Source organism: Paramormyrops kingsleyae, chromosome 11 (genome assembly GCF_048594095.1).
Source record: "Paramormyrops kingsleyae isolate MSU_618 chromosome 11, PKINGS_0.4, whole genome shotgun sequence".
NCBI lineage: Eukaryota > Metazoa > Chordata > Actinopteri > Osteoglossiformes > Mormyridae > Paramormyrops > Paramormyrops kingsleyae.
Window position 1 is genome coordinate 3012803 of NC_132807.1, and position 18840 is coordinate 3031642.

Below are 18840 nucleotides of genomic sequence, written 5' to 3' on the forward strand. Positions count from 1 at the left end.
ACTCTAGGACAAAAGAGCCCAAGTGCACTTGTCTGGGACAGCTAAGACCACCAGACAGAAAAATGTGAGGTTCAAACCGTTTGTTTTCATTCCTGGCTTTGCACAATTCTGAAATGCTCCCTGGGAGTTTTCATTTAGGGGTGGCTTGCTGGTGCAGTGGTTAGCACTGTTGCTTCCTACCTATGGGATCTGGGTTCAAGTCTCTGCCAGGGTGAGTTTGCATGTAGTCATGGGGACTCCAGTTTCCCCTCACAGTGTAAACATGCTGAGGCTAACTAGAGTTAGCAAAGTGAGTGTGTGTGCTCTGTGATGGGTTGGCACTCTATCCTGGGTCATTCCCTGCCTTGCACCCATAGGTTCTGGACCCACCACAATCCTGAATAGGACAAGCAGTTTCAGAAAATGGATGGATGGATGGGTGGAGTTCTCATTTGCCTGAATTACACTCAACCAGCTGTTTAAAACATAAATGCCACATAGTTCCAGCAAGCCTTCTCCTTATGCATTTGTGAAAGTCAGAAACACACTGTCACTGTTGGGATAGACTGGTTTCACTTAACAGGAACATTTGTGTTTGAAAACCATCTTTAGCTTGGGGCAGACAGACTGAACTCTTGACAGGCAACTTATATGCAGTGTTTAATTTTAATCACTTATTCAGTACTGCTGTAAATTTGGGGCAGACAAACAGGTGGACATGCAAGTAGTACAGATCCTTAACTAATCAGGCTAAGATGGTTGGGACCAAAGGCCTGTAATTGCAGAGCCTACAAAGGAGAGAGTTTGACTCCTGTTTTAAGCAACACCAACCCTTAGTCTAGATCTTCACCATTTATCACTACTGGGCTTTTGGTGATACTGTATGATTCAACATTTGTGCTAAACATAAACTTTGAGCACATTTTAAATAAAAATAACAAACCTTAACAAATTATACATTTATTCATTTCATCTTCTCAAATAGAGCTTCACCAACTTATTTCATAAAAGAGAGCATGAAACAAAAAGCAGCACATTTTACTTCTCGTCTCAAAATGAGAAGTTATGTGGCCATAAAGCAAATGCATTATATATTGATAGTTAATTTTACGAGAAACCCCCTTTAGATTCTGTACAGTTTACATTTTTAATTATTTGTTTGGGAAACTGCAATCATACAACCCTTTTCCAGCACAAGCAGCTGTAACAGATCTTAGAAACACAGCAGCTTCAACTTGCTAAATTTAACATCAGGATCAGTATTTTAGTCCATAGGAGCTAAATACAAAAAGTGGGGGAGCCTGCAGGTTCCTGGGACCAGGGCCGGAGCACTGCTCCAGATCAAACACATGGGGCTGGCTTTTTAAAGGCCGCATCATACGCAGATCACCCAACAGAGACAAAGTCAGCAGAAGATTTATTTTCCACAAGCTGTGAGGACATTAAAGCCTCACACAGCCCACGCATTTGGGTTGATGCAGGGCAGTCAGAACACACTGTCCCAGCTCTCTGTAGCCAGTAACAAGTAAAAACACACACACACACACACAACTAAAATGAGTTTTTCACATGCCGACAGACTGTCTCAGGTCTGATTCCGTGTGGCCACACAATCCATTCTCTGGTCTTCAAGTTGACCTCAGCTTTTCTTTTCATTCAGGAGGACCCCAGCAAACCCAAACAGCAGGAGAACAAGGCTTAAACTGGGCAGAATGAAATATGACAAGAGTTAGATCACATGACCTGCATCAGAGGCTTGCGGCCCTTTTCCACTGGCATACAGGAACCGAGCCGTACCGCAAAAAGACACTAGTCACAGCGCAGTTCCAGCCGAGTTCAGTTTTCTACCACAGAAAGGTCGGCTCGGTAAAGGTGTTGCCAGGTTTGGAGAGCGACAGTGAAGTAAAACCGACGAGATGCTTATTTACTGAACACGCAGTGTACATCATGCTCAATTATGTGCTAGTTTCTACTAGTACATCTGTGAGACTCGCCACCTTATGTTAGCATCAAACGCTAGTGCAATTAGCATTCGCTTGTGTAAATTTGCATGACGTATACATTCTGTTCCGTGTTGCGCTATGTGTTTGCATGATACACATTTAGGCTCCGTGCATGGAGGTGTGTGCTTGAATCTCAAGCTATACCTTCACTGTCGCTGCTTGACTCGGAGTCACTGCTGCTGGAGTACGCCCCGAGCCCGGGCAGGATGCCCACACAGACGGCCGCCGACGGCAGGTGAACCACAGTGGAGCGGCCAGCTCCTGCCAGCGCCGCATGGGCCTTGGACTCTGGGAATAGACACGGTGTTTGTCAGGGGTCTAGCCAGCGCTCGGAGAGGCTGTGCTGTGTAAGACCTGGTGGCACAGTCTCACACTGAGCACCAGTGCTTTATTCTGCTTCAGCAGGTGCCTGTGGTCTGTGGCTGCTGTCGAACGGGCAGGGTGAATCGGGGGTGAGGGAAGTTCACACCAAAACGCCACCCACTTTCGATTTGGGAGGCTGAGGAACATCACACACACTGCTAGGTTACAACCACACTGCCTAAACATTCCATAGCAGCCACAGAAGAACTCCCTGCTCACCTGATTGGGTACTGTCCACTTCCGAACTCTCAAACCTCTGCTTCTTACTGCTGTCTGATGACTGAGAGGAACTGAGTGGGTGAGAGAGAAGGGAGATAACACAAAAAGTACATCTATCTATCAAGGGAACTCCACTGCTATGTACATCGTTAATTAATGGGGCTCCGTTGCTCTGTTTGTCCTTAATTAATGACACTCCATCAATGTCATTAAAATGAATGGGAAATAGGGCAGAATCTGGCAGCAGCACTGGGAAGTACACAGTTCACCATTAAGCCACTAACCTGCCTGCCTATAAAGGTGGGTAACAACATGCACAAGAAAGCCAGGGGACATCAGGGCATCTTCCAGGTGCTTTTAGAGAAATTTACTCAAATACAAACACATATGGCTACGCATGCAAACATTTGACTATAGAAATGAATCCATGAATCGGTCAGAGGGAAGGAGTAAGTAAGAACCCAGAAGCATTTGGCATTTTCTCAGGCTGTGACAAAGGTTACCGTCTCTTGTTATAAAAAGGATGCCTTTTTGTATTTTCATTTTTTGTGAAGTGTTTTGGTCACCCCCAAAAGATAGAATTGCACTGATACTTTACACTACATTTACACTTAAACACTTTTATCCAAAGTGAAGTTCAATTCAGCCAGTCCTTGATGCAACTGGGGTTAAGGGCCTTCCTAGCTAACATTATGAAAAAAGAAAGGAGTGGTTAAAAGCCAGGTAAGCTGTGATCAAGGGCAAAGCGAAAGTCTAGTAATGAGTTTGTTCTCCATGCCGGTCTGTGTAGGCAGACTGCACCCACGATGTTACAGTTCGTAGGTCACATAGCCACTCTGCCGACCAATTAACCAGCACTTCCCACTGCACCATTCACACCGATACCCATTCAAATGTAGCTGGACAGCAGGACTGCGATGGGGTGAGTCTCACCTACGGCGCTTGACCGCTCCGGCCAGCAGGTGTGCCTGGGAAAGCATGCTTCGGTGCTCTGCTGCCTTGGGCCCAGGTCGGCGCTCAGGGTCCTTTCTACTCTCACTGCTGGCTGTCAGCTTTGTGCGAGCGCTGTGCAGGCCAGAGTTAAGGAGGTACCAGGATGCTGACCATCTCACACAGCTTAGATGGCCAAAGGAAGGGCCCACTGCATGACATTCCCTGAATTCCTCAAAAATCGTTACCTCTACAACCAAAACTGACGCCAAATTCAGAAGCAAGAGAAGCAGGAAGCGGCTTTCCCTGCAGAAGTGAGTTGCTGAGTGAACCCAGTAACGTGATCTCTCTTGCCTAGGCCAAGCGGTATCCAGACAGTCCACATACTACTACAACCCCTGGCAAAAAATGTGGAATCACTACTCTTGGAGGATGTTCAGTCAGTTGTTTTCCTATGTAGTCCATAAAAGAAATCACAGATACAAAACCATTTTACCTAATAGCTGAACATTCTGGCTTTCTAAGACATACCTCCAAATAATAAAATTACATTGTTGCAATTAATGGCGCATCTTTTTTCCGATCAAGTAGAAGAAAAAATTATAGAATCATCCTGTAATTTGCATTTCTGAAACAAAATACCTGCACAGGTCTAATTAGGAAAATTAGTCTGCAGTTAAAAGGGAGTACTTGCAGACCTTAACGAGCTGTTGCACCTGACTGATTGACAGGAAAAATGGCCCCAACAAGAGAGCTGTCAGTTGAAACAATGGAAAGGATTATAAAACTCCTTCAAGAAGGTAAATCAACACAGAGTGCGGCAAAAGATGTTGGTTGTTCCCAGTCAGCTGTGTCTAAAATCCAAACAAACAAAATGGGAAGGTTGTAAAAGGGAAACATACAGGTAGACAAAGGAAGACATCCAAACGTCAGGACAGAAAACTCAAAGCAATGCCATGAAAATAGAAAATGTACAACAAAACAAATGAAAGACAAATAGGCAGAAACAGGAGCCAATGTTTGCGACCGAACTGTAAGAAATTGGCTGAGGGAAATAGAATTTAGGTACAGGAAAGCCAAACATAAACCATCATTAACACCTAAACAGGAGAAAACAAGGTTACAGTGGGCTAAAGAGAAGCAGTCGTGGACTGTGGATGATTGGATGAAAGTGGTATTCAGTGATGAATCCCGAATCTGCATTGGCCAAGGAGATGATGCTGGAATGTTTGTTTGGTGCCATCCCAATGAAACATATAAAGACGACTGCCTGAAGAAAACAAGCAAATTTCCTCAGTCATTGATGATATGGGGTTGCATGTCAGGTAAAGGACCAGGGCAGATGGCAATCATTACCTCTACAATAAATGCACAGGTGTGCGTTGAAATTTTAGACAATTTTCTCATTTCATCAATCGAAAGTAGGTTTGGTAATGATAATTTTCAGGATGACAATGCATCTTGCCACCGAGCACAGAGCATTAAAACTTTTCTTCAAGAAAAGAATATCAACTCAATGACATGGGCCAGCAAACAGTGCAGATCTCAATCCAACTGAAAATTTATGGTGGAAATTGAAAAAAATGGTACATGACAAGGCTCCATCTTGCAAAGCTGATCTGTCAACTGCTATACGAAAATGTTGGAACCTGATTGATGTAGAATATTGTTTTTCATTAGTGAAGTTCATGCTTCAAAGAATTCAAGCTGTCATAAATGCCAGAGGAGGTGCAACAAAATACTAAACAAATTGTGTTCTTTTTTTGCTCTTGATTCCATAATTTTTTCCTCAAAATTGAGTGATTCCATATTTTTTTCCTCTACTTCATCTGAAAGATGCACCATTAATTGCGACGTCATTTTATTTTTTAGAGGTATGTTTTACAAAATCAGAATGTTCAGCTGTTAGGTAAAATAGTTTTGTGTCATATCTATGATTTGTTTTTTGGACTACAAAGTAAAATAATTGACTGAACATCCTCCAAGAGTAGTAATTCCATATTTTTTGCCAGGAGTTGTAATTCAATGAGGTTTTTAAAAATAGATCATTTTTGCAGTTCTTTAACATGAAATTTTGTCTGCATAGGACATGCATGGATGGATGGATGGATGGAAATTACAATCAAAAACCTTAAAATTACATGACATAGCCACACTTTGAAATTCATTCTTTTTCCGTTTAGTTCAGTGCAGCAAATGAATAAAAATCAGCCACATTCAGCACACACTGATGACTCCGGTTCTGTGGTAACAGCAAAACCCAAACTATATCTGCAATTAAAGAAAGGATATCCTGTACTCCTGTAGCTCCTGTAGCTCTTCATCTCGCCGTTGTTTCTCTATCAGTGACTGTTGCCTAGAAACCTCATCCAGGAAGTTTGACTCATCTTCATCTAGACCTTTAACCATGTTTTCTGTGAAGAAAAATCAAGACGACGCCTTGGTTATGTTGGAGAGTGCACATCACACGGCGTTTTATCCTGTTTTACTAAAAAAAAAAAAGACCTTAAAAGAATAACAGCAGCTTCTCACTGAATTTAAACTGCTCCTCATATTCCTCCTGCTTCTTATCCTTCTGCTCCTGGAGCCGCTCAAAGAGAGAACGAGGGTCATACTCCTCCTCTGGTGCCTCTGAACAGGGGAAGATCAGGCAAGGAAGCCTTTCAAAAAACTGATGGAGGACTGAATGCTGCCGAGCCACCAAGACGGCTGAAGGGGAAGAGAGGAACTCACCCTGGGGGTCGTCAGGTTTCCGCACTTTCTCCCATTCCTCCTGTCTAATCCGCTTCTTTTCTTCGATCTCTGACTCGGACACAAACTTACGGCTCAGGTCCACACCCGCTTCAGCCATGTCAGTACCTAGTACACGTGCACATACACAAATCATATTATTCTCCTATATAACGCCAGATCCATCTCTCATTCCTTCAGCTCCAGCTCCTGGTCAATATGCTTCATATGCAAGAAAAAGGGTCTCTCTGCATGGGAACAGTTTATCTGGAGCTCCACAGAACTGAAACACCTCTATACTGATCCACAATCCTGCAATATAACAATCAGCGCAGTCCCACAATTCAGAGAACTTAATGTTTGAATCAGCTCCATGTGACACACATGTGCACAAAGCCAGACATTCCACCTCTCCTGGAAGTTCCGGGAGTCTCCCACAAATTGACAGCAGCTCCCCGACACCCGCAAGTGATGCGCAATGTCCCAGGAATCTGTCATTCCGCTATTCAGCAGGGATAAAATCAGCCTGCAAAAAGCTTTACCACCGCAACCTCACCCCAAATTTTACCACCACTCTCTAGCCCCAGTCAGGAAATTTTGCCCACCAACCTGCCCCCACCCCAGTCAGCAATAATATATCGACACACACACACACACACACACACACACACACACACACACACACACACACACACACACACACACACACACACACACACACACACAGCCCAGAATTATTCATACCCCTGGCAAATTTTGACTTAAAGTTACTTTTATTCAACCAGCAAGTTTCTTCTTGATTGGAAATGATACAGGTGTCTCCCAGAAGATAAGACGATGTACAAGAGCCATCATTGTGGAAAAAAATATTTCTCAGGTTTTATTTACATTTGAACAAAAAGTGGCATGTCCAAAATTATTCATACCCTTCTCAATAATCAATAGAAAAACCTTTATTGGCTATTACAGCAATCAAACGCTTCCTATAATTGCTGAGCAGCTTTTTGCATGTCTCCACTGGTGTTTTTGTCCATTCATCTTTAGCGATGAGCTCCAACTCTGTCAGGTTGGAGGGTCTCCTTGCCATCACCCTGATCTTTAGCTCCCTCCACAGATTCTCAAAGTCAGGACTCTGGCTGGGCCACTGAAAAACGTTAACGTTTTTGTCCGCTAGCCATTTCTTCACCACTTTTGCTGTGTGTTTTGCGTTGTCATGCTGAAATGTCCAGTGGTGCCCAAGGCCAAGTTTCTCTGCAGACTGCCTAATGTTGTTGTTGAGAATCTTGATGTTTTGCTCTTTTTTCATGGTGCCGTTTACTGTGATTAGTTTCCCTGGTCCATTGGCTGAAAAACACCCCCAAAGCATTAGGTTCCCCCCACCATGTTTGACAGTGAGGATGGTGTTCTTAGGGTTGAAGGCTTCTCCTTTTTTTACGCCAAATGAAGGATACATCATTGTGGCCAAACAATTAAATTTTTGTTTCATCTGACCATAACACAGAAGACCAGAAGTCTTCTTCTTTGTCCAGATGAGCATTTGCAAAGGCCAAGCGGGCTTTTGTGTGCCTTATCTGGAGAAGTGGCGTCCTCCTTGGTCTGCGTCCGTGGAACCCAGCATTGTGCAGTGTCCGTTGGGCGGTCTGCCTTGAGACCTTGCCACCAGCAGAGCCCAGATTCACCAGGATGGCCTTGGTGGTGATCCTTGGATTCTTTTTCACCTCTCTCACTATCCTCCTGGTCAGCACAGGTGTCACTTTTGGCTTCTGACCACGTCCTCTGAGATTTCCACAGTGCGGAACGTCTTGTATTTTTTAATAATACTTTGCACTGTAGCCACTGGAACTTGAAAACATTTAGATATGGCCTTATAGCCCTTTCCTGACTTGTGAGCAGCCACAATGCACAGCCGCAGGTCCTCAGAGAGCTCCTTTGTCTTTGCCATGACTGTCTACAAACCAACTGCAGAGAGCTGCTGTTTTTCACCTGTTGAGTTGATTAAAACAGCTGTTCCCAATGAATCAGGGGAATTAGGATGCTTTGGAACAGCTTGGACTATTTGGAATGGTATAGAACTTTGGATTTTCCCATAGACTGTGACAGTTTGCAAGAGGTATGAATAATTTTGGACATGCCACTTTTTGTTCAAATGTAAATAAAACCTGAGAAATTTTTTTTTCCACAATGATGCCTCTTGTACATCGTCTTATTATCTTCTGGGAGACGCCTGTATCATTTCCAATCAAGAAGAAACCTGCTGGTTGAATAAAAGTAACTTTAAGTCAAAATTTGCCAGGGGTATGAATAATTCTGGGCTTGACTGTATATAGTATTACAGTAAAAAAAAAAAAAAAATCCAATCACTGGCCCCTTCCAAGGTGGGATGTCTGACAATGCTGTCCTTTCACATTGCGCAAAAGGCCATGAAACGAACAGCTGAGGGTAATTTTACAAAAACACACTACTGGCAAATAATTTTTAATCTGTCAGCTATCTGTTCTTTCAGCGTTTACCTACTGGTGGGTCACCTTGTCACTGAACTGTCTGCCACGTCAACCACTATACTGTTAAACTGTAACAGCAATATCAGTGCTAAAATGTCCTCTCTTGCTAAACAAACACTGCCGTGGCTCCCTCTTCTGACTGACTGTATTACATGCAATTAGAGGCAGGTACCGATGCATGCGAAACCGATTTTCTTTTTTTTTTTCTTTTTTTTTTTTTTTACAAAAGGTGACCCAGAACCTCATTGGGTGGCATTGCGGTCTGCCCCCGGCTCCATGTGTGCCGGTTCTCTCCGTATTTTTGCTCAGGTTTTCTGCATGAACCCCTTCTGTCAAAATGCCCAGATAATCTGGGGCCTGTATCACGAAGTCAGATCCCTAGCTTACGACTACCATGTCGGATTTAAGGTAATTAGGCTAAATGTAAGTGAACGAAAATAAAGTCAATTTAAACTGGGGTACCGTAGCCGACAAGTTATCCGGCTAAGCATGAAATCCAGCTTCGTGATACAATTTCCAGGTGTCTCTAAACTGACCCGCACTTCAGCGTCCAGGCTGTCATAAAGACATTGTCCACAATTCAGTATCAGGTGGACTTGTAAGTAACTGGAAACCCACATATACAAGGAGAACCACTCACACTACTTTGTAGCTAACTCTCTCCAAATCGAGTTAAATGTGTTCATATAAACATAGCGTTCTCATGTCATGCACAACACTGCGGGAAATACAAAAGTGTTTTTAAGGTGCTTAAGAACACAACGGGTGGTGGGTGACATAAGTAAATGGCAGAAGTAAAACAGGCCGCACTGGCTATCTAGCTACAGTCCGGAAGAACCAAATGTACAGGACCAATACAATATAAACAATATGAAACACCCCTTCTGAGTAAGGCGTGTTTCTGCAGCGGTAATCCGAATCTGATTAGACATAAGCTAAAATAACAACAGGATATTAACGTTACCTAGCAGAATAGCGATATCATGCTAATGTTAAGTAACATAATAACACTAGCATGCTAACGTTACCTAGGATAACAGCAGCAGGCTAGGCTTAACGTTAGCTACACACTAGTTCGGTTGTTACACAAATCAGGAATAGCGCGCAAATTATTACTTAAGTTGTCATAGCAATTAATCGGTTTAATAAAACGACTCTTCGTTGAAAGAGCAATTAAAAGAAGCCACCAGAAAATGTTTAAAAGGATATTCACCTTCCCCTAAGCGGCCCACATGACGGTGCTCCCAGCTTTTCTTCCCCTCTTCTCTTCCACCCGATGGCCCAAATAAGCATGGTTCCGCATAGTTTGTTCCACAGACTTTTTTTTACTAGCATGTTTAACAGGGTCTATCTGTTTTCCAACACTTATCCAACGCAGTTTTGTTCTTTTTTGCAAATTAAAATCACAAGCACCACTAACAAATGAGTACTCTAATCATTGAAGCAGCTAAACTAACACCTTGCTCATTTTTAGTAATTTTAACTAATTTAATTTATGATGTTGTAACAGGTCAGTATTAAGGTCTTGTCGATTCTCTTGTTGAGCTCCATTCAGCTATGCTTGGTTTTGAATAAAACACTGCCTACCTACTAAACGTATGGGTTCAAAGTCAAAAAACTTCTAAGTCCCTTTTTTCACTCTCAGTGTCAGTGTAGTTACTGCGTTTCGCCTTTGTAGGGCAGCACTGTTATTTGTATTTATGTTTCACCATTGAAGTGGCTAATATTATGAGCTGGATGCACACTATATGGACAAAAGTATTGGAACACCTGGCAGTTACACATACAGGAACTTTTATGACATCTCATTCTAAATTTCACAAACTGACGTATTGCAAAGGTGGCATCCTGTGACAGTACCTTGTTTGAATTCACTGAGCTCTTCAGAACAACCCATTCTTTCACAAATGTTTGTAAACCTGACTGCATGGCTATGTGCTTGATTTTATACACCTGTGGCAAAACCGAAATAATGTGAGTATAGGGGAAGCGTCTGTAATGGTGGTTTATCTGGTTGCCAGACTTTCTTTGTCTGAGACAGCATGAACATGCATCTAAGACATGTTCACTATTGTGACAGCTTTTGGACTAGAATTACTTCCAATATTCATTTATGCCGCTTGTTATTTTATTGGAATAATTGTGGTTGTGTGTTGTTCAAAGGTACTACAGCCTCCATTAAGAGCAGGGAGTCACAGGGAGGTACTTTATGACCATTGGTGAAAAGGTGTGCAATAGTATATTCTGTCACCCATACACTCCAGTACTCAGAAAAATGTACATCTTTACACACACACTTACAGACTCCAAGAAACTTATATGAGTGTGAGATTTTTGCAGCTTCCACTATACTGTGCAAGCAAAGGTGCTCTTGGACACAAGAAACACAGTTTTCTCACAATGTTTAAGATCTTTATTTATATATATATATATATATATATATATATATATATATATATATATATATATATAAAACCCAGAACAGTCACAATGATATTTACTTTGAAAAGTAAGTGCATTTTAAGTTCTTCCATTTCCAGTTCGACCTGAAGCACTGGAATTTTATTTTTAATAGTGTTAAAAAAGTTTATGTATGTGCACACTGTGGCTCTCAAACTGGGACATACCAGTAAATTATGGTGTATGCTTTGTGTGACATTATCATAGTTACCTGTACAATATTTACAACACAGTAGTTACCTTCATTTCCTAGCTTTGATCATTACATGTATCTGAAATGGTTTTGTTGGGTTAACCTACTACTGGAGCTGTTGTGTCTTCATTGAGATTGTAACACTGGGTTTACCCTAGGAAGGGGTGGTTGGTTTTGCACCAGAACAGTGCTGTGGGTCTGCCCTAAGATATGATGTCAGATCTTCCCAGAGATGCCACTGTTGGATCTACTCTGGGATTGTGCTGTTGGCTGCATTGCCTCCATCTTCTTTCCAGACCATATAGGCAAAGAATGTGCTGGCTGCATAGGTTAGTGTCACCAAGATACCGAAGAACTGGGGAGAGAAGACATATACACAATGTACCTGTCAAAGTGTAGCCATTTTGCAATCCACCCTTACAAGAACTGGAATAATATCCAGAATTGGATATTATTATTATGCTATTACTCCCCCTCAAAGGGGAAGAGTTCCTAACCTCAAAATGCAAAACAATGTCCAACTTTAACAATAAAAATGTATGAACACAGGACACATAACCTCGGTCCTCACTGTTGTTTGGGGAAAAGCGACGTTCACTCCAACATCTCACGCATAGTGTGAACTTATGAAAATCTGATGTTTGCATGTGTTCACGCCCACATTTCAAAAACATGTGGCTAGGCAAATTTACATCTCTGAATATCTCATTGTGTGCGTTTGTGTCAAGCATGGTTTTTGACTATGGCCCTTTTCTATATGAACATAAACATTAAGAACAGTATATTAAAATAACTTAAATCGTACTTCATTCATATTTCGTATTCATATTCCAACAATTAAAAATTCCGTTAACAGTTGGCCTGTAAAGATCTCTTAGGACTTTGCTAAAATCCAGGCAGTGAACTAAAATGGTAAATATGTCCAGTATTACAATCATCTTTCAGTGATTTCATTTATAGTTCCAGAATTTTTCTAGCTCTTTCTCAATGCATGCCTTTCTCTCCACTGGCTGGAATGAGGCCTGAGGTGGGGCCTCTCTGAAGCTAAAAAGCTTCTTTGTTATTGGGCGACTCAGATAAAGCAGTACCTTGGAAGATGTTTGCATTCCAGGTGTGTCCAAGTAATGCTTTGTGAGAAATGACCTGCTTTTATATGAATGATCAGCTTTGCATCCTACCTACACACCTTTGTTTAGATAACTGTGAGCTCATTTTCCTTTAGTTTTTCATCACTGCATGTGAAACATTCCCAAGTGAGTGCACCTAGAGGTTTGTGAAACCAGTTACAGTCAAATGAAGGTTTTTAACTGATTCCCATCACCTGGATATGGGTTTCTTTATCTGATAAACACTGGGAAATAGTGGATCAGGAAATTCTAAATTTACTGAACCTTCAGGTAAAACTTCCAACACACTCCTATAAGTGTGTTTTGTAACATATTTCTGATTACCAGCCTGCAAATATCACACAGGCAACTTGGAGACCAGGTGTACCAGACTATCCAGTCTTTCCAGTGGTAGGGACACCTCACTGGAATTCATTCACTGGCAGATTCATTCTGTAACATCTTTAATATCTCACTCTTTGAAAATTAAAAATTGAAGTTCCTTCAAAGTTCAATAACAGAACACTAAAAAGTATGACTCTACAAGTATTTCTTAACTTTGGAAGATAGCTAATTAGCATTTCATAGCAGTTAACAGGACAGTGTAGTCAGATGACAGATGACAGACCGGTATTCCTAAATCTGTCACATGATCTGGCAGGCTGTCACATGGCCAGGTTGAGCACCGCATACACTCACCGCTGCGGCAGCCAGGTGGTTGTAATCCGTGCTTCCTGAATAGGGTGTTACAGATGCAGCGTTGGCTATGAAAGCCGTGAGGTACAGCACCGTGGCAACACCGTTAAACACCAGCACCTTCACAAACACAACAGGAGGTTATTCATTACAAAAACCATTCGACCATTTAATTAAGACAATGGGAACGTTACTTTTACATCCACAGTTTTCAGAAATTTGGATTAAGACCATTCTTACAGAAATGACTGTGATGCACCAGTGTTTAGCTGTGTGTATGGTTTTTGGTATGTGATAGTTATGTGTAACATATTACGTAGCTTATGTATTCTTAATTTGTATTTTTCTATTATTATTATATTTTAGGCTTAAATAAAGACTGAATGTAGATCATTCTGAGAAGTCTCTGTTTCTGCAGATTATGTTTGTTAAGTATAGGGCACAAGTACCACTAGCTGCCAGGGCACCAAGTTCAATTTGTGCTGGAGGCCAAGGAAAAGGATCCAGAAAAGGACGATGGTGAGGATCCAGAGAATCACACTGACGAACATGACCCATCCATAGGCTGAGATCAGTGTTTGCTGGGTGCTGGAGATCAATGCCCACACCAGCAGTCCCAGAACCTGAGGAGAAAGAAACAGAGAGAGGCCTTCAACAGACCATAGAATCCCAGCAGTGAACGCAGTTATGTGAGTGGAAGGGTCAGAGATATCGCTTGAGTAGGGTAAAGTCAGACAATGTTTTTTTGTACTGATAATATGACACAGACAGCTAGCTCTCTGCTACAGAATGCATTCGCCAGAACCTGTTTTCCCTGTTTTAGTTACCTGTGTGTTTCTTGCGCCGAATCTACTGCGTTTTGTTTTTGTTCATCTTTAATGTAATGGGCTTTGTTAAGCTCATTACCATTCTGTCCTCCCATTCCTAGTCTTACAGTGAGACACAAGGCTGGCAGCAAATGTCTTCATTAAGGCTGGAGAGGCTGGTCTCATAAACAGTTCACCTGTGATACTCTAGCACACCTGTGATACTCCAGCACATTGCTCTACAATGATCTTTAATAGGGGATCAGGTTTCTATGCACTGTACTCCTACGTTCCACAGAACTGACACCAAACACCACTGCTATCAGCAACCTTTTATCCCAATTTGCAGGTGGCAGAAGCGAGGGGGGGGGGAGCCCTGTGTGTGACCCGCATCCCTAGCAGGTGTTTTGTTTTCCCCTGTAGCTCCTCTCTGACCCCAGGGAAAACTGGGCTGGGTCTGTTTGGGTTTATAACAGGGTTCTCAAAGGATTCTTTATTTGACAAAAATAGTACTCTAAATAGCTCACAAAGGATTATGTAAGACACTTATGACATTTATAGCTTATTGTGGCATAAATATCAATATACTGTTTTATGTCATGCCCTTCTCAGTTGCCTCGTTTCCACCCATGCAGTGGCGGAGCTGGTGCCAGACTTTTTCCTTATCTGCAACTAGTTCCGCACGTTTCCACCGCAAAAAACTGACCCTGGGCCAGAAAAAACAGCTCCGGCACAGTACCACAGAAAAGCTGGAACCATGACATCAGTGACAGTACGACAGACTATTGCGGCCATACCTTCCACATACCTGGAAAATTTAATCCATAAGTGATATATAACGTTCCAGCAACGAAACAACTCGTTTGGTGGGAATGAGGCAAATGTAGGTTCCCCAAAGCTGAACTCCATGTAACTCAATGACTTCCTGTTCGCTTTTCCATCCCAACCTTAATGTGACTCTACGGTATGCATATTTCTTGCTTCTAATATCAGACATGTCAAAGCCAGGTGGGAGGATCTAAGACCTCCCTGAGGCCTCACCTCAGTGGGATGGGGGAGGTAGAGCAGATGGCTTCCTTATGAGATACGTTATCCACCTCAGCTGACCCCTCTCAATCTCAAAAGGAGCAGAAGCTCTATCCTGAGGTCCCACTGGATCTCCAAACTCCTTACCCTGTCAAGGAGGTGAGGCAAACAACTCTTTCCATAAACTTAATTTTGGCCACTTGTATATTTACAGCCTTGTTCTTCCAGTCAGTTTCTGTCACAAATCAAGACCATAGACGGACACTCCTAGTCTATGTTTCAGGAAGCTGTCATTTGCTAAATACCACGAGACAAACACCACGAGTGCTAAAGTCCATTATGACTTCCCATCGCTGAAATGCAGGCTGGTCTCACTGTTTTCCTCGATGAGTCAAAATACAAAGGGTCGTCCACACTGCTTGGTATCAGATCGTCAGAAAGGAATGTGTTAACGCAACCTTTGACAAACGCGTGTAGACTTTATTACTCAGACAGATAAAATGGGGTTTAGAAAGTGTAACAGAAAGATCCATCAAAAACAGATAATGGTGGAAATGATGTATGAGAAGCTCAAATATATACTGTGCAGCAATTAAACTAACCACTACATATGACAGAAACAACCTACCGATATGAGTCTCACCGTTATATGTCACACAAGCACAGGCTACACAAGTTAAACCCACCACTACATTAGATACAAGTATAATTGGTAACACTTTACTCGACAGGGCACAAACACTTAGTAATAACTCAGTTACTACTGAAGTACAAATTATGAACAAATCGTGAACAAATACATTATTACTTGAAATTAGATGTCACAATTAATTAATGATGAACAAACATGAGATCAGTATTTCACTTGTTTTATTCATGACTTGTTCCTTTAGTAGTTCCTTAGTAGTTTCTTCAATAGTTCACAAAGGTTTAGAGAATTAACAGATATAATAACAAATGTAGTAACTGCTTGATAAAATATGCATCATGATTCATTAATGATGAATTAACATGAGATCAGTATGTAACAGACTCAGTTTGTGGTTAATTAATACATAAGTAATAGCATAATACTATATTATTTGTGCCCCATCAAGTAAAGTGTTACTGTATGATCTTCTAGTGGGTATAGTGTTGGAAGTAAAAGAAAAAAAATCCTGCGCTACTGAGGCTGGGGCCCTTAAAGTGTGGGATTAGACCCACTCCTACTGCCCACCGTAAGAGAGAAAAATATGAAGCATCAGTTTGACTCACAATTTCCACCAGCATGAGGATGGCTGGAATTGTCCTGATGAACAGCATATCCATGGAGACATAGCGAGAAGCAAAGCCCAGGACCCTGCCCCCTCCAGCCCCGTGGGAAGAGGGGGTGCTCGTCTCAGTATTCACCTTGCCAGGAAAATCTGCCATGGTTTTCTGCTCACCTGGAGGGTCCCTGTTTTACTTCACGTAAACAGACCAAAAACCACGCTGCTCTTCCTGATTAAATCCGCTCACATGGAGGAATATGCAAACTCCACCACAATGACGCCCAGTCTTAGTTCAGGGGACAGGTATTTCTCTGGTTCCCACTTTTCCTTCTTTTCTTGCTCTCGCTGTCGTTCTGCCAGCCTCTTTCACTCTCTCGCTCACCCCACAGGTTCTCCTAAAGGGTAGGCGGGACCAGCCACTCACCTGAGTGAATAATTAATGGAGCGCAGAGTCCTCCAGAAAGCGGCAGTGACAGACTCAGACCATAGTGCAGTCTGGGTTCATATTTGGGGAGAATGATCAGAAGCCAGAGCAGTATAAGGGCGGGCACAAATCTGCCCCCTACCACGTGGATCAAATATCAAAACCCAAGCAAAGCAGGCAAAAGGGCGAGACAAATAAACCAGCCAGGCAGGCAACAGAAGGTGCAAAACAGCCATTTATGATGTTTGATTAAATCCTGTAAAACAGTGTTGTACATGAATACTTGGGCAAAAACACAGCCCGAGTGAAACATTCAGGACTTCACAGAAGTCACGTTACAAAACAATTTTAGAAGATTTTTCATGTGGGATAAAATTCAGTTTATATATTAGTATATTATGAAAAGGCCACTGGTTGAAATTGTAATGACACAACATAAATGATACTTTTTAAAAGACATGTCACTGACCTGCATGAAATTGGCAGGGGAATTTACAAGTGTCATGGTTTTTTCATGCATAGTACTAATAAGTTCTTTCTTGCTCACTTCCTGCAGACAATAGTGACAAGGAAATATTAGACATTAAGCACAGCCCACAATGAATCAAAATAAACAAAATCGCCATTTTCATACCTCATCTGCTGTTGAGAGTTGCTGAGCAGGTCAAACCTGCAGATTCTGGCTGATCCTTAGGCACCTTTTCCCCCCCAGGCCCCCCACCCAGTGCCATGTGCCTGGAACACCACACTTGGTGGTGGCCCTATGAGCTGCCCAAAACACCTAAACAGAAAGGCAAGTAATGACAAATGACTGTTGATCCCAAACTGAGGGAATTTACTTGTCACAACAGCCTAAAGCAAAACAGCAATAGAAATTAAAACAAACCAAAAAAATACAATAACAAAACACAAATATATAAGAAATGAAAGATTATGAAAAATTTGTGCATGTGACGTGGGCAATTGCACAGATAAATGATACATTAACAGATATTGCACCAAGTGGACATACATACACGTTACATATATACAACAATTGTGGAAATAAGTTGTGAACTTTAGTTGACTGTGGTGTTATAAAGTCTAATGGCAGACAGAATTAAGGCCCTGCGGAAGGCGTTCCTTCTTACCTGCTGGATGATGCATTTATTGCTGAATGAGCTGTAATAAAGAAACCTTATTACACTACAGTATAGGAGGAGAATAACTCACCTCCTCCAATCAATTAAAATAGGACTGGCCAGTAATTTGCTTTGCTATCACTCCTGTGCCTGAGTTGAACCATAATTCTCTCGTTTCTCAGCAGCAGCTACATACAGGATCATCTATGGTGCCCATAGTGCAGCGGTCAAGTATGTTTTTTTTTCCAAATTAATACAAATAAAACATCTTTGTTATAGCTGCCATACAATCATGGAGTCCATGTCCTATTTTTCACACACATTCTGTACACACTGCCTTCATTTTGTCTTATTTTTAGATATATGGTCATATAATAATCCTTCAACCAATCCATCTTCCAACCACTTACCCTGGTCAGGGATTTACACACTCACTTCTAAAAAGGCTACAAACATACAGAAGCTTGTGCACCCTATTACAGAGAATGCAGTTCAAGTGATTTGATTCCCCAGGTCACAAGTGGGATGTCAGAGGAAAATGTGTCTCAGGTAGCCATGCTGACTGAAAACATACCAACAAAGGAGAGACACCCAGAATTACAAAGTTCTCCATTAGCAGCAAAACTCTTATCAGTCGATTATGTTACCTGTTGTGGAGTTTTGAATGGTGATCTGGGGTATGTACAATTCAGGGACTTCACTCTAGACCAGGGGTGGAGAACCTGATCCATGAAGGGCCGGTGTGGGTTGCTGGGATGACCTCTCAATTAGCCAATAACAGTGGGTCCCAGGACTAGAGCCGAGAACCACTGCTTTATTATAGGCTGATTGCAAAATCAACCCAAAGACCCGCACCGCCCCTTCATGGATCAGGATCCCCACCCCTGGTCTAGACCACAGGTGGGCAATCTTATCCGTAAAGGGTCGGTGTGTATGCAGGTTTTCGCTGCAACTCCCTAATTAGGTCACTAATTAGAGGACTGATTGGCTGAAGAATCCTCGCACCTGGGTTTGAACAGCTGACCTACAGGTT

The 18840-nt window shown here is 42.1% G+C and overlaps 2 protein-coding genes across 5 annotated transcripts; both read right to left on the reverse strand.

Moving 5' to 3' along the window:
- Window positions 1-626: 626 nt before the first annotated feature.
- On the reverse strand, window positions 627-10038 carry psme3ip1 (proteasome activator subunit 3 interacting protein 1). Of its 2 annotated transcripts, none has more exons than XM_072717818.1 (8): window positions 9939-10038; window positions 6228-6353; window positions 6027-6125; window positions 5786-5908; window positions 3498-3630; window positions 2565-2625; window positions 2127-2270; window positions 627-1682 (listed from the first exon to the last, which is right to left on the reverse strand). In XM_072717818.1, the coding sequence occupies exons 2-8, from the start codon at window positions 6343-6345 to the stop codon at window positions 1632-1634; spliced, it is 729 nt and encodes a 242-aa protein (XP_072573919.1). In that variant the 5' UTR covers window positions 6346-6353; window positions 9939-10038; the 3' UTR covers window positions 627-1631. The 2 variants fall into 2 exon arrangements, with proteins under 2 accessions (XP_072573919.1, XP_072573920.1); XM_072717819.1 differs by having other exon boundaries at window positions 2565-2635.
- A 1168-nt stretch (window positions 10039-11206) lies between these two features.
- Window positions 11207-18611, reverse strand: LOC111848051 (plasmolipin-like). 3 transcript variants are annotated; one of them, XM_072717821.1, is made up of 7 exons: window positions 18455-18606; window positions 17899-18011; window positions 17321-17467; window positions 16267-17236; window positions 13630-13803; window positions 13184-13300; window positions 11207-11733 (listed from the first exon to the last, which is right to left on the reverse strand). In XM_072717821.1, exons 4-7 carry the CDS (start codon window positions 16420-16422, stop codon window positions 11626-11628), a joined length of 555 nt encoding a protein of 184 aa, XP_072573922.1. In that variant the 5' UTR covers window positions 16423-17236; window positions 17321-17467; window positions 17899-18011; window positions 18455-18606; the 3' UTR covers window positions 11207-11625. The 3 variants fall into 3 exon arrangements, with proteins under 3 accessions (XP_072573922.1, XP_023675525.1, XP_072573921.1); XM_023819757.2 differs by having other exon boundaries at window positions 17321-18011; XM_072717820.1 differs by having other exon boundaries at window positions 17321-18611.
- Window positions 18612-18840: the final 229 nt, after the last annotated feature.